General features: G+C 44.6%; 1 protein-coding gene across 3 annotated transcripts; it reads right to left on the bottom strand.

Annotated features, from left to right (window-relative positions):
- Window positions 1-12613, bottom strand: LOC103180236 (chromosome unknown open reading frame, human C4orf27). 3 transcript variants are annotated; one of them, XM_042332723.1, is made up of 9 exons: window positions 12271-12613; window positions 9651-9813; window positions 7714-7900; window positions 7501-7599; window positions 6846-6996; window positions 5935-6022; window positions 3078-3250; window positions 1803-1828; window positions 188-309 (listed from the first exon to the last, which is right to left on the bottom strand). In XM_042332723.1, the coding sequence occupies exons 1-9, from the start codon at window positions 12313-12315 to the stop codon at window positions 258-260; spliced, it is 984 nt and encodes a 327-aa protein (XP_042188657.1). In that variant the 5' UTR covers window positions 12316-12613; the 3' UTR covers window positions 188-257.
- Between the last annotated feature and the right edge of the window lie 1083 nt (window positions 12614-13696).

Below are 13696 nucleotides of genomic sequence, written 5' to 3'. Positions count from 1 at the left end.
TACGACTTAACAAAGATTCTTTATTACAAAAACTACATCAACTCTTTAACATACACATTTCAAAACCAGATACACCTCACAGACCGTTCTCAGATTTTACAGTTTACAATAGGCCGGGGAAATGGTCAATCAGCTCTTGCTCGGGAAACTGAATCACACTGCCTTGGTTTGAAAAACTCAAGCCTTTAGTTGATCCAGATTATCCCAATTTCTGTTGGCCAAATGAACTTCAATAATCTCTGCAAATAGGGGCCTCTTCAAGAGATTGTAGGCCAAAGGTAAAAGCTGCCGTACCAATTTGTGAAAGTACTGTAAAAGAACAAAAGAAAAACTTCAAGCTGTGAAATCGCTTTTTTTATCATAATTACCTGCACAAACTAAGCCTCAATTACCACAGTGAACATCATTAGCTAAAGTGAATCCAAAAGCAATAACTAATTTCCTCTTGAGTCACTAATACAGTAATAGCCATTAATAGAATCATAGAATCATACAGCACAAAAAGAGGCCATTTGGCCCATAGAGTCTGTGCCGGCTCTTTGAAAAGAGCAATGTAATGTCAATCCCACTCCCCAGCCCTTTCCCCATAACCCTGCAAACACGTCCTCCTCAAATACCCGTCCACCGCGTTTTTAGAAGTTGTTATTGAATCGGCCTCGACCACCCCGTCAGGCAATGCATTCCAGATTTGAACAACCAATTTCTTCTCACCTCCCCTCTGCTTATTTTGAATCTGTGACCTGGAGTTACCGACACACCCACCAGTGGAAACAGTTTTTCCCTTTCTAACGTATCAAATCCCCTCATGATTTTGAAGACCTCTATTAGGTCTCCTCGTAACCTTCTCTGCTCCAATGAGAATAATCCTAACCTCTCCAGCCTTTCCTCAGTCAAGGTCCCTCATTCCTGGTACCATCCTCATAAATCTCCTCTGCACCGTTTCCAATACCTTAACATCCTTCCTATAGTGTGGTGCCCAGAACTGGGCGCAGTATTCTAACTGAGGCCTAAGCAGTGTTTTATATAGGTTAATCATAACCTCCTGACTCTTGTACTCTGTGCCCCTATTTATAAAGCCTAGTATCCCATCTGCCCTTTTTACAGCTTTATCTACCTGTCCTGCCACCTTCAAGGATTCATTTACCTGCACCTCCAGGTCACTCTGTTATTTCACCCCCCTTAAGATTGTATTACCGGCCTATATTGCCTCCCCTCATTCTTTCTACCGAAATGCATTACCTCACATTTCTCCACATTGAAATTATCTGCCATGTATCTGCAAGATACATGCAATATTTAACAGCATTGGCAGGCTGTTGTTAGATTCATGTAACAAATTAGGGTCTTAAAATTCCAGAAAATCAGCAATTTTCCCCCGGAATCTTATATGCACCTCAGTACTTGGTTCAAGGCAGTAATGGACATTCAATAACAACTTGTATTTATACAACACCTTTCACATGAGGTAGGGTCTTGGACCACTTAAATTTCACAGCAGGGTTGTAAGGGAGAGGGCAACAATTCCAGATACAGTACAAATCCATCATATGCAAAAATTGTTCTTTCATTTAACATGTAGAATCAGATTCCCTCTCACACACACACACAGCTGTGCTATATAAACGTACAGTAGCTATTCACTCCATAATAATAAACCTTAGATTTGATATAGCGCCTTATCATGTGTTCAAGCTGTCTCAAAGCGCTTCACAGAATATAGTGTAAAGTGAATAGACTATATTTTGTGGGCAAAACAATGACGGCAAATAGAATCTGAAGACTGCATGCAACTGGCCTCCTACCTCCTCTGCTGTCTCTTCACTGCACACTGTGGGAGGACATGAAACCCAAATCAAAGTTTAAGGCAACACTGCAAATTTCCTAAACTGCCATGATAAAAAAATACTGCTGTGAGTGACTTCCCTAACATCCAAAACATCAGTACTGGCCAAAAAGGATCGATCCATGGATCTTGATTGTAGGCATTCCCCTATCTAACCACAGTCGCTACACTTTACCATAAATCCTGTGAAGTGTTTTGAGATGTCGTCCTGATACATAAGGCTCTGTATCAACTGCGAGGATTATTACTATAGGAGAAACACGGCTGATTTCCCTCCGCTTCCCCTGAAAGCCTAGGAATGCGGAGATTGACTACAGATCATTCATCATTCCAGCTGAAATTTAGCTTCGCACATAGCATGGATCGAACCTGGCAATTTCCTGTCTGCTCGTTCAACATGAACCCCAACAATGTATTTTCTCTTTGAAAGGCAGACCCCAAGATGCAAGAGGGCTTCTTTTTAAAAAGTTTTTGCTGGTTTTACCAGACTGGACTTAATTTATCAATGTTGTAGAGATGCAATAGTTTCTCTCCCTAAACTTGTTCCACCGTAATGCAGTGCTTTGAAAAAAAGTCTTGCAAAATAGAAAATAATGCAAGATAATACAGCATATGATGTGCTGTTGAAACAAAGTTGTATTATGGTCCATGTGTAAACAGGTGTACAGAGGGAAATGTCTGTAATTGTGTAACAAATAAAAAGGATTGTTAAGGCATACAGCTGTATTTACACATGGCATGTAAACAACTCCAATATGCTGGATCACAGACTTTTATCAGACAAGGCTAACACACCATTGCAACAGAGGAGCCGTCCTTCAGGTGAGACTTTAAACCAAAGATCTGTCTGCTGGTTCAGGAGGACACAAGGATTCAAAGGTACCACGTCAATATTTGAAGAGAAGGGAGTTTTTCTCTCCCGGTTTCCTGGCCAACAATCCCCCTGAATAAATTGGTCACTCACTTCATGACTGTTTATGGATGATTGCTGTGTGCAAATCGTATGCCACATTCGCCTACAGATACACAGCCACCACACTTACCAGGAAATTCAATAAAGCGCTTTGAGATGTTTGTGTGACGTGATAAGGTGTTACATCAAGGCAAGGATTATTTTATAAGTCATTTGAACTCATTTTAAAATAGTCCTGCACTCCTGCATTCCTGCTTTTCTCTGTATAATATGCATTTATGCTGTTGTTGATAAGTTTGAATCCTATCTCCATATACTCACATGTGATCCGTAACAGAAGAGATCCATTCCTAATTCGTATCCCATTCCATAATCGCATTCATCATTTGCAAACTGAACGTATGTTATTATTTCCTGGATTGGAGCAAAGGCCCTAATCCGCTCTTCATCATTTGGAGCTTCTACAATAGCCTTGCAGATCTTTTTGAGGCTCACTAGAGTTTTAAAATAAATAATTAGGTCCAAAAAGCATGACATGAAACATTATTGACTTATGAAACAACATCCAGAGGTATTGTATATTGTGTGGCACGTGGCTGCAGAATACAGCAGTAAATTCAAGTACTTTACTTAAAAACATTCAAGCAATGCAAATACTGTACATTTTTACACTTTTCCTGGAAGATTTAAGCAACATCAAAAACTGAAGATTCTACCCCTCGGATTTGATGCTCTTCCCTGTCAGAGGTCTCAGATTCCACTCAGTCTCAGCTTGTCAGACCATTTTACCTTCAAAGTTGGAAGACCTCACACAATTGTGGATTTTTATCAGTCAGAATCATAATATTTAATGACTTATGCAAAGTCCAAATTGCAGGCAAACTTGTACACGTCATATAAAATCTGAGTTAATCAATAATCTACACTGAGCTTTGCCTAATTTAATAGAGCTGTGAGTGCACACGAGGTGACCAGTCAAGACTACTTTCCCCACAATTCATTGCATCCTGACCCGTGGCCACGTGCGCATTTACTGCGGCCAGTCCTGGAATCACGGGAAATGAACTTCTGCGCATGTGTCGACGGATCAAAAACACGTTTCTGTGATTCAAAGTAGCCAGTTGGTGAGTGAGCATGCGTGACGAGTGAGGACATCATTTTCCATGATTCAATGTAGCCGGTAATGGACGTTTGCTTGGCCACTGTCTCTCTCTCTCTCTCTCTTGATACAAATGGCCACCTTGGAATTATTTGTTGACGTCTTGTCTTTGACCACTCTCTCTCTCTTTCTCTCGATGGAGAAACTGAATTGAACCTCGAACCACCCCACACCTCCTTCGCCTCGAGATTTTTATTGCATTTGTGAAATATAAGCCAAATCCTTGCTCTCCCTCCCCCTGTGGGTTTCGTTCAGGGAGTCCTGTAGCTCAGGGGTCAGACCACTCGCCTCGCAACGAGAGGATCTGGATTCAATTCCAGTCAGGGTGAAACCTGTGGCAAGTTTCCTTACTCCACAAGCCTCTGGTTACCTAGCAGTAAGTAGGAACATGGTTGTTAGGTGGATCACTTTTCAGGGGGTAATAATCTCTCAAAAAAAATTGGGTCACACAATCCACAACTGTTTGTGGGACATTGCTGTGCACAATTGGCTGCCACGTTTCGCCCACAAAATACAGTCAATTCACTTTACAGTATATTCTGTGAAGCGCTTTGAAGACGTGATGAGGCGCTATATCAAACACGAGGATTATTATTATTATTTATTAGGATGGGGAGAGGCATTACGAATTTGGAGATGTTTGATACAAGTAGTACAAAGAAATCTAAGAGGTTTTGATAGGAAACTGAATGGGCCTCGGATGCATGTACAACTAAGGCAATTATACGATTTATAAGATATAAGTAAAAGTGAGGCTCCTGAGGACTGATGGCTTTGAGAGCAGTAGCTTCACCTTCTATTCCAGGCACATTTGCCATCGCTGCACTGAAGGCTGAACATGACAATGCACGTGTAAGTGAAAATACACTTTCAGAGAACGACTCAATATATTTCTGCAACGAGGGAAGACTTTTGCTGCACACATCTCTACACCATCATTTATTTACAAAGGAGGAATATCAACTACAGAGACTGCATCACCAGAGATAGAAGCAAGATGATTTTAAAATACTAGTGATGGTGGACTATTGAAAGGCACCAAAAGTGAAGTTACTGGCAGATTACAAAGAAACTAAAGTCTATCCTTCCTGAACTCACTTGTCGTTGCAGTGTAAAAGGTTACAGTGGTAAAAGTACATTCTATTCCAATGAGCATAGAAACAGGAGTAAGCCATTCAGCCCCTTGAGCCTGTTCCGCCAATATATAAAATCATTCTATAAGTTACCCGCCCTTGCCACGTATATCTTGATACCCTGACCTAACACCACAATCTGGATGATGTAAATGGATCCAGTATCCACAGCCTTTTGGGGGAGAGAGTTCCAGATTTCCACTACCCTTTGAGTGAAAAAATGCTTCCTGATTTCACTCCTAAATGGCCTCGCACTAATTTTAAGATTATGCCCCTTTGTTCCGGGTTTCCCCATCAGAGGAAATAGTTTATCTGTAGCTTCCCTATCGAATCCCTTTATTATTTTAAAAACTTCAATCAGGGAATAGAGACCAAGTTTCTGCAACTTGTCCTCGTAATTTAACCTTTTTAGCCTTGGTATCATTCTGATGAATCTGCGCTGCAGCCCCTCCAGAGCCGATGTATTGTGGGATTATTGGCCAGGATTGTTGGAATTGTGCGGTCCCCAAAACTGAACACAGTACTTGAGATGGGGTCTGATCAAGGCTCTATATAGTTGAAGCATCAATTGCTTTCCTTTATATTCCAGCCCCCTTGAGATAAAGGCCAACATCCCATTAGCCTTTTTGATAATTTCTTGCACCCGTGAGCTTGTTTTTAGTGATTTTTGTACGTGGATACCCAAATCCCTTTGGTGCTTCACAGTTCTTAGTTTCTCACCATTTCGGAATATACTGTTTTCTATTTTTGATCCACAGTGGACAACCTCACACATCCCCACATCAAATTCTATCTGTCACAGTTTTGCCCATTCACTTAAATCTTCAGTAACATTTATTTTTGTAGCTTTGAACTGCAATCTTTACAAGGTTGGGAGGTGACATACCGTCTGTTTCGGGCAGGTTTCTGTAACCTACGTCATTTTTATCTACAGGGACGACCAGACCTGCACCATGAAAGGTCTTTGTCAGAACCTAAAAAACAGAAACAGATTACACCAATTACGCTGGGAACACATGAATAAGTCTTGGTTCTATTTGAATCCAAAAGATCCTAAATAATCTGGAACATCTTATAATAGTAACAATAATAATCTTTACGTTTGATTTAGAGCCTTTTACGTCAGGATGACATTTCAAAGTGGAGAACATTACAGGATATACTGTAAAGTTTAGTGACTGTACTTTGTAGGGAACTGTAGGAGCCAATATGGACACAGCCATGAAATGAGTAACCAATTCGTACCTGGGATAATTTTTGTTGTTGGCCACTGTATATAGGAAATATCAGTCACTGATTCATTGATAAAATTACATTTGCTAACCTGCACCTAATACTTTCTAGAATTAGGTGAACAGGATGCTGTCCTCCAGGAAGGGAGTGTGTATTCCATTCCAACAATCTATCTCTGGGATTTCCATGTGTAGGTGGGATGCAGGGAAATCCCAGTTTGGATTGGATACTCTTAAACATGGGGATGGGTTTCCACATGTGTTGAACACCCAGCTGACCAAAAAAAGACTATGGTTTTATAGATTCACAGAAGGTACAGCTAAGAAACAGGCCACCTGGCCCATGCAGTCCAGCAGACACCCAGCTGACAAAAAAAATATATTTTTTTGTTTAATATCTTCTTGAATGCTCATGCATGTTCACCATTCTTGTCTGTTTAAGGTGCTTGGTTTCACAACACACTACATGAAGCCCCCTCACCAGGGGAAAATGCTAACTGTTAACTGCCACCAACTACCTTTCACACCAGCCTCAGCCACACCCAGGCAAAGCACAGCATCTTACCTTCTTATCCCTTTGTTTCATCTCTTTAGTTCTTTGGTCCAGAGAATAATCTAATTTTGCCGCTAATGCGATCAACTGGGCATCAAGGTCTTTCAAAACACGGATCTCTTTTTTATTGCTCATCTCCTTTAGTCTCTTAGACAACAAGAGTCTGAGAACAAGTTGTTTTTTTGGGGGGTGGGGGGGGGGGGGCAGGGTGGGTGGTGAGGAGGAGAAGGAAGAGAAAGAGAGAAAATGCCAAAACTGAGAAACGTGCGATTGCAATTTTCATTCAAAACCCAGAAAAAGGAAAAACGACAGAAATTGTATCAAATTCCAACAAGGGAAACAGTGCTAATGCAAAAGTGCTTTACAACATAAACTTGGGTTTGTATTAAACTCTGCCGAAATTGAACAGAGCAAAGACATTTTCTATTGTGACCTTTCAAAATATTGCTGAAAAATAATACAATTTGGAATCTAATGACATTTATTTACTCCTTGCCCATTTGTCAGTAATTTAGTGAACACCCTAGTTAATACCAGTTATAAACTTCTCAACAACTTGCACTACAAATTGTCGTAATCCATCCACAATTGGTATATATATCACTTCACATCCACTTGCTTCTCTCTACATATTTAAAAAAAGGCAAATCACATAAAGAAAACTTACTTCACTGCACTAAACAAATTGTCTCCCAGCTGAACAACTGAGCAGCCCTTCTTTGCCTCATTGGCACCTATGAACACTGGCAATTCATCTGGAACATCCCTGCAAACACCACATACAGGGCGGTTACTGAGACCTTAATGGCTTAGGCGGAATGGTTCAGAACGTTAAGTAAAGGGTTAAACGCGCCTGATATTTAATGTGTGCTGCAATTACCTGAAGTAGCCGAGGTGAAATTGCGTGACAGAATCACCAATGAGGACGGTCTGGAATTCTGGTGGATCGTAGAAGTGTCTCCAATGAAGATGATAGTTTAGGTCGGAGTTTTTTGTCCTTTTATGTTTTCCTGCCAAGATATCATAAGGCCCAACGAGCTGCAGCCCAAGGCTCGACTTCAAAGCCTCTATTTAAAAAAACATAATAATGCTTGCACTTGATATAGCACCTGATCACGTCGTTCAGACGTCTCGCAGCGTTTCACAGAATGTACTGTAATGTAGATTAATGTATATTTTGTGGGCGAAACACAGCAGCCAATTGCGCAAAGCAGCGTCCCACAAACAGTCGTGAACTGAATGACCAAATTATTTATTTAGTTATGAAGAGATTTTTTTACCCCAAGAAAAACAATCTGCCAATCGACTAACAACCGATTATTATCGACTAATAACAAGCAATTTATCTGGATGCACAAACCTTGTGTGCTGAACAGGATGTGACCTACAGTGTGAACATTGTAAAACAATCCTCCTTGGGATGAAGGAGAGGGAAAGAAAGGGAACTCCTTGGAGCTGCAGTGGCTCCAGGGCGACATACTTGGTCGTGGAATGTCAGATTCAAGTCAACTCTCTGCGGCGATCTCGGCAATCTGGGTTGTGATCTGGGCGGGTGTGCAGTACTCCAATGCACCAATGATGTCAGAGCAGCCAGCCCGGCTTGCCTGTCAGTAGGAATTGTAGGGGTAGACTACACTGGGGGAAGACATTCTTCCCGCTTAGCTTTGGAGTCCTGTAGCTCAGTGGTTAGAGCACTCGCTTTGCAAGTGAGAGACCTGAGTTCAATTCCAGGCAGCGCGAAACCTTGGGCAAGTTTCCTTACTCCACACAGAGCCTAATAATAATCCCTCCAAAACAATAATAAATTGGTCATTTTCAATCCACGACTGTTTGTGAGACATTGCTGTGCGCAATTGGCTGCCGCGTTCGCCCACAAATATACAGTCAATTCACTTTACAGTATATTCTGTGAAGCGCTTTGGGACGTCCTCCCGACGTGAAAAGCGCTATATCAAATGCAAGGATTATTATTATTATTATTAGCTCCAGTTAACCTTGAAAGCCAAAGCTCCAACAGCTGAGGCTGTTCTGACTGGACGAGCAGCAGGAAGCTCGCTAGATAAGTGCTTTCAATGGAAAGGCATCTTGGTGACGTTATAAGGTGCTACATTAAATGCAAGGATAATGATGATTACTATTATACAATGGTCATTCACTTCGTGGCTGTTCAAAATAATAATCCTTACATTTGATATAGAACCTTTCAAGTCTGGAAGATGTCTCAAAGTGCTTCACAGAATTTACTGTAAAGTGCAGTGACTGTGTGCTTTGTAGGCAAACGCGGCAACCGATATCCCACAAACAGCCATGAAGTGAATGACCAATTTTATTTGGGGATTGTTGGCAGGGCACTGGGGGGAAAACTTTTTTTGAACAGTGACATTTTGAAAAGTCCACCTAAACAGGCAGTCAGGACTCTGGTTTAACATCTCACCCCAAGGATTGTACCTCCAACAATGTAGCACACCCTCAGCACTGCATTGTGGTGCCAGACTGGATTACGGGAGTTCAAAGTCCAAAGATTCAAAGGGCTTGAACTCACCACCTTCTGACCCAGAGGCGAGAGATCCACCATTGAGCCAGACTGACGATCTGTTGGCCAGGCCCCTGGGGATAATCCCCTTCTCTCTTCGAATAATACCATGAGATTTTTAATGTAACATTCTTAATAACCCAAATCATCCTCTTAATGGAGGTTGATGGCTGCATCATTTTTCTAGTGTTGATATACATTTTTTTTTGAGCCATTCCACGTTAAAAGGCATAATGGGTGCACTGGGCACTGTGAGTGCTACACAAGACGGGTTAATAACACACCACAAGGATCCTCAGGATTCAAGTCCTCACAGAATTTCCAGAAGTGATAAAAATCTTCAGGCATCGGGAGCTTGTAGAGACTGTGAATCTCTTTTCTTATTTCCTCAGGGAAGGTAGCCTTCTCTGGTCGCTTTTTCTTAGCATCATCGCCTGGCTTCACAGACTGAGGACAAAGAGGAATGCAAACATTATTAATAATAATAATAAACTGCATTTGATAAAGCATCTAGAATAACATTGTGGGATACAGTATATAGTTTGGTACATGACATGACGTGCAAGTGACTGCCAGGATGGTGGAAGGTGAACTGGATGGAGCTTGGTCTTCTTTCATCTATCATTTAACATAATAAGGGGCTAGATCAAAACAAAAACAATAATAAATTGATCATTTTTAATCCACGACTGTTTGTGGGACACTACTGTGCGCAATTGGCTGCCGCGTTTCGCCCACAAATATACGGTCAATTCACTTTACAGTATATTCTGTGAAGCGCTTTGAGACGTCGAGAAGATGTAAAAAGCGCTATATCAAATGCAAGGATTATTATTATTATTTCTTATGTTCTATAACGTGCAAATGCATCTATAACATAAAAACAACAATCTGAAGGATTATTGGCTGGGACAAATGCAGGATCTCCCTTCTATTTTAGTTTCACAGGTCTTTAACTTTCAACTGAACAGGCAGATCATATCTCGGCTTAAATATTCCATCCAAAGGATGGCACCTCCGGCAACTGAGTTCCCCCATAAAATACAGTCAATTCACTTTACAGTATGTCCTGCAAAGCACTTTGAGACGGCTCAACGGCATGATAAGGCATTATATCAAATGCAAGGTTTATTATTATTATTATAATAAACAGAAGCCTCTATTGTGTTCCGATCCACAATGTCAACACGGATCAATTCTTCCAAAAATAGTAGTAAAGATACAGTCACTGCATTACGCACCGCCTGTGACTGTGTGTAACAGAGTTTTTAGCATTTGAAATGCAAAACTCGTGGCCACGGTGAAACCAGTGCTGAAGCCTAAGATATGAATTGTTTGTTTTTAGCAGTCTTGTTAGATAAATGCTGCAAGAACCCCACAGGCAGCGAAGTGTTGAGCGGTGTGGGAGGGGGAGGGTCGTGCATTTTTCACCCACAGAATACAGTTGATCCATTTTACAGTATATCCCGTGAAGTGCTTTGAGACGTCTCGACGATGTGATCAGGTGTTATATCAAATCCAAGGATTATTATTATTATTATTATCATCAATTGGAAGGATTAGTAACATCATATTTTGCACGATTTGAGAGAACAGCAAACCAAAGGCAGGGCCAAAAATTACACACACACACACACACACACAGAGGAGCTCAAGGATTATTATCATTATTATCATATTTTGCTCCACTTGAGAGAAGAGAGAAGGAAAGGCCTCAAAACACACACATATACACACACACACAGAGGAGCTCAGCAAAATCAGGCGAGGCCTTGTCAAACAGCATCTCTCTCGGCGGCAATGGTTTTTGTTATTGCAAAAACCCTCTGGTTTCGCAGCTTTTAGCCTCAAACACTGGAGTTTCTCTGCACAGACAATGATCAGCAGCGGATTCACCAGGAACACAGTGTATCACAAGGGAATCCAACCGCAGCCGCTACACCAACAGCAGCGACACCGACACCGCCTGATCACTGCACCAGAGACACAGCAGCGAGAGAGTGACCAGACACCCAGACACCCAGCAAACCAGGCACCCAGACACCCAGCAAACCAGACACCCAGCAAACCAGGCACCCAGACACCCAGCAAACCAGGCACCCAGACACCCAGCAAACCAGACACCCAGCAAACCAGGCACCCAGACACCCAGCAAACCAGGCACCCAGACACCCAGCAAACCAGGCACCCAGCAAACCAGGCACCCAGACACCCAGCAAACCAGGCACCCAGGCACCCAGACACCCAGCAAACCAGGCACCCAGACACCCAGCAAACCAGGCACCCAGACACCCAGCAAACCAGGCACCCAGACACCCAGCAAACCAGACACCCAGCAAACCAGGCACCCAGACACCCAGCAAACCAGGCACCCAGACACCCAGCAAACCAGGCACCCAGACACCCAGCAAACCAGGCACCCAGACACCCAGCAAACCAGGCACCCAGACACCCAGCAAACCAGGCACCCAGACACCCAGCAAACCAGGCACCCAGCAAACCAGGCACCCAGACACCCAGCAAACCAGGCACCCAGACACCCAGCAAACCAGGCACCCAGACACCCAGCAAACCAGACACCCAGACACCCAGCAAACCAGGCACCACCCAGACACCCAGCAAACCAGGCACCCAGACACCCAGCAAACCAGGCACCCAGACACCCAGCAAACCAGACACCCAGACACCCAGCAAACCAGGCACCCAGACACCCAGCAAACCAGGCACCCAGACACCCAGCAAACCAGGCACCCAGACACCCAGCAAACCAGACACCCAGACACCCAGCAAACCAGACACCCAGACACCCAGCAAACCAGGCACCCAGCAAACCAGGCACCCAGACACCCAGCAAATAAAGCAGAAACCAGGCAATCAGTCTGTGTGTTGTTTTGATGGAGTTACCTCTCCGCGTTTAAACGCCGCTTTCCTTTTCCCGCGTCCCCCCATTGACAAAGTGGCCCAAACCGCAGCTCCCGACTCAGCACAACAGCTCAGCTCCGCCACAGGGACCAATCACACAGCTCCGCCACAGGGACCAATCACACAGCTCCGCCACAGGGACCAATCACACAGCTCCGCCACAGGGACCAATCACACAGCTCCGCCACAGGGACCAATCACACAGCTCCGCCACAGGGACCAATCACACAGCTCCGCCACAGGGACCAATCACACAGCTCCGCCACAGGGACCAATCACACAGCTCCGCCACAGGGACCAATCACACAGCTCCGCCACAGGGACCAATCACACAGCTCCGCCACAGGGACCAATCACACAGCTCCGCCACAGGGACCAATCACACAGCTCCGCCACAGGGACCAATCACACAGCTCCGCCACAGGGACCATCAACAGCTCCGCCACAGGGACCATCACACAGCTCCGCCACAGGGACCAATCACACAGCTCCGCCACAGGGACCAATCACACAGCTCCGCCACAGGGACCAATCACACAGCTCCGCCACAGGGACCATTCATACAGCTCCGCCACAGGGACCAATCACACAGCTCCACCACAGGGACCAATCACACAGCTCCGCCACAGGGACCATTCATACAGCTCCGCCACAGGGACCAATCACACCAGCTCCGCCAAAGGGACCAATCACACAGCTCCGCCACAGGGACCAATCACACAGCTCCGCCACAGGGACCAATCACACAGCTCCGCCACAGGGACCATTCACACAGCTCCGCCACAGGGACCTTTCTCATAGCTCCGCCATAGGGACCGTTCACACCAGCTCCGCCACAGGGACCAATCACACAGCTCCGCCACAGGGACCAATCACACCAGCTCCGCCACAGGGACCAATCACACCAGATCCGCCACAGGGACCAATCAGACCGGCTCCGCCACAGGGACCAATCAGACCGGCTCCGCCACAGGGACCAATCACACAGCTCCGCCACAGGGACCAATCAACAACAAATTAGATTTGTATAGTGCCTTTCATGTCAGGAGGACATTCCAAGACCCTGGACAGTCAGGGATTCGCAGTTAAGCTGGTGGTTGTGACCAGAATGGGTGGAGGGTGGGGAACAACAACAACAAGATATCATTTATAGAGCGCCTTTCACGTCGGGAGACGTCCCAAGGCGCTGTACAGTTGGGTCGGGGCCCGAGCATTGGGGGGGAAATGGTCAGGGTGAGGGGAGGGAAGGGAGGGAGCGAGGAGGTAGTCGAGAGGGGAGCTGAAGGCACGGTCAAAGAGAAAGGTCTTGAGACCGGCCTTGAAGGAGGAAAGGGAGGAGGCGGCGAAGGCACTGGGGGATAGAGTTCCAGAGCCTCGGGGCTGAGAGGCTGAAGGCCCGGCCACCGAT

Source organism: Callorhinchus milii, unplaced genomic scaffold (genome assembly GCF_018977255.1).
Source record: "Callorhinchus milii isolate IMCB2004 unplaced genomic scaffold, IMCB_Cmil_1.0 Scaffold1, whole genome shotgun sequence".
NCBI lineage: Eukaryota > Metazoa > Chordata > Chondrichthyes > Chimaeriformes > Callorhinchidae > Callorhinchus > Callorhinchus milii.
The sequence above is the reverse complement of the archived record's forward strand: the minus strand, read 5'-3'. Positions and strand labels throughout refer to the sequence as shown.

Excerpts from the sequence above, each read along its gene's own strand:
- LOC103180236 (XM_042332723.1), bottom strand. The coding sequence starts at position 12,315 with ATGGGGGGACGCGGGAAAAGGAAAGCGGCGTTTAAACGCGGAGAG. Across the intron at positions 7,600-7,713 it reads TTTCACCTCGGCTACTTCAG|GGATGTTCCAGATGAATTGC; the intron begins GTAATTGCAGCA and ends TGGTGTTTGCAG. Across the intron at positions 310-1,802 it reads GTGAAGAGACAGCAGAGGAG|TACTTTCACAAATTGGTACG; the intron begins GTAGGAGGCCAG and ends GTTCTTTTACAG.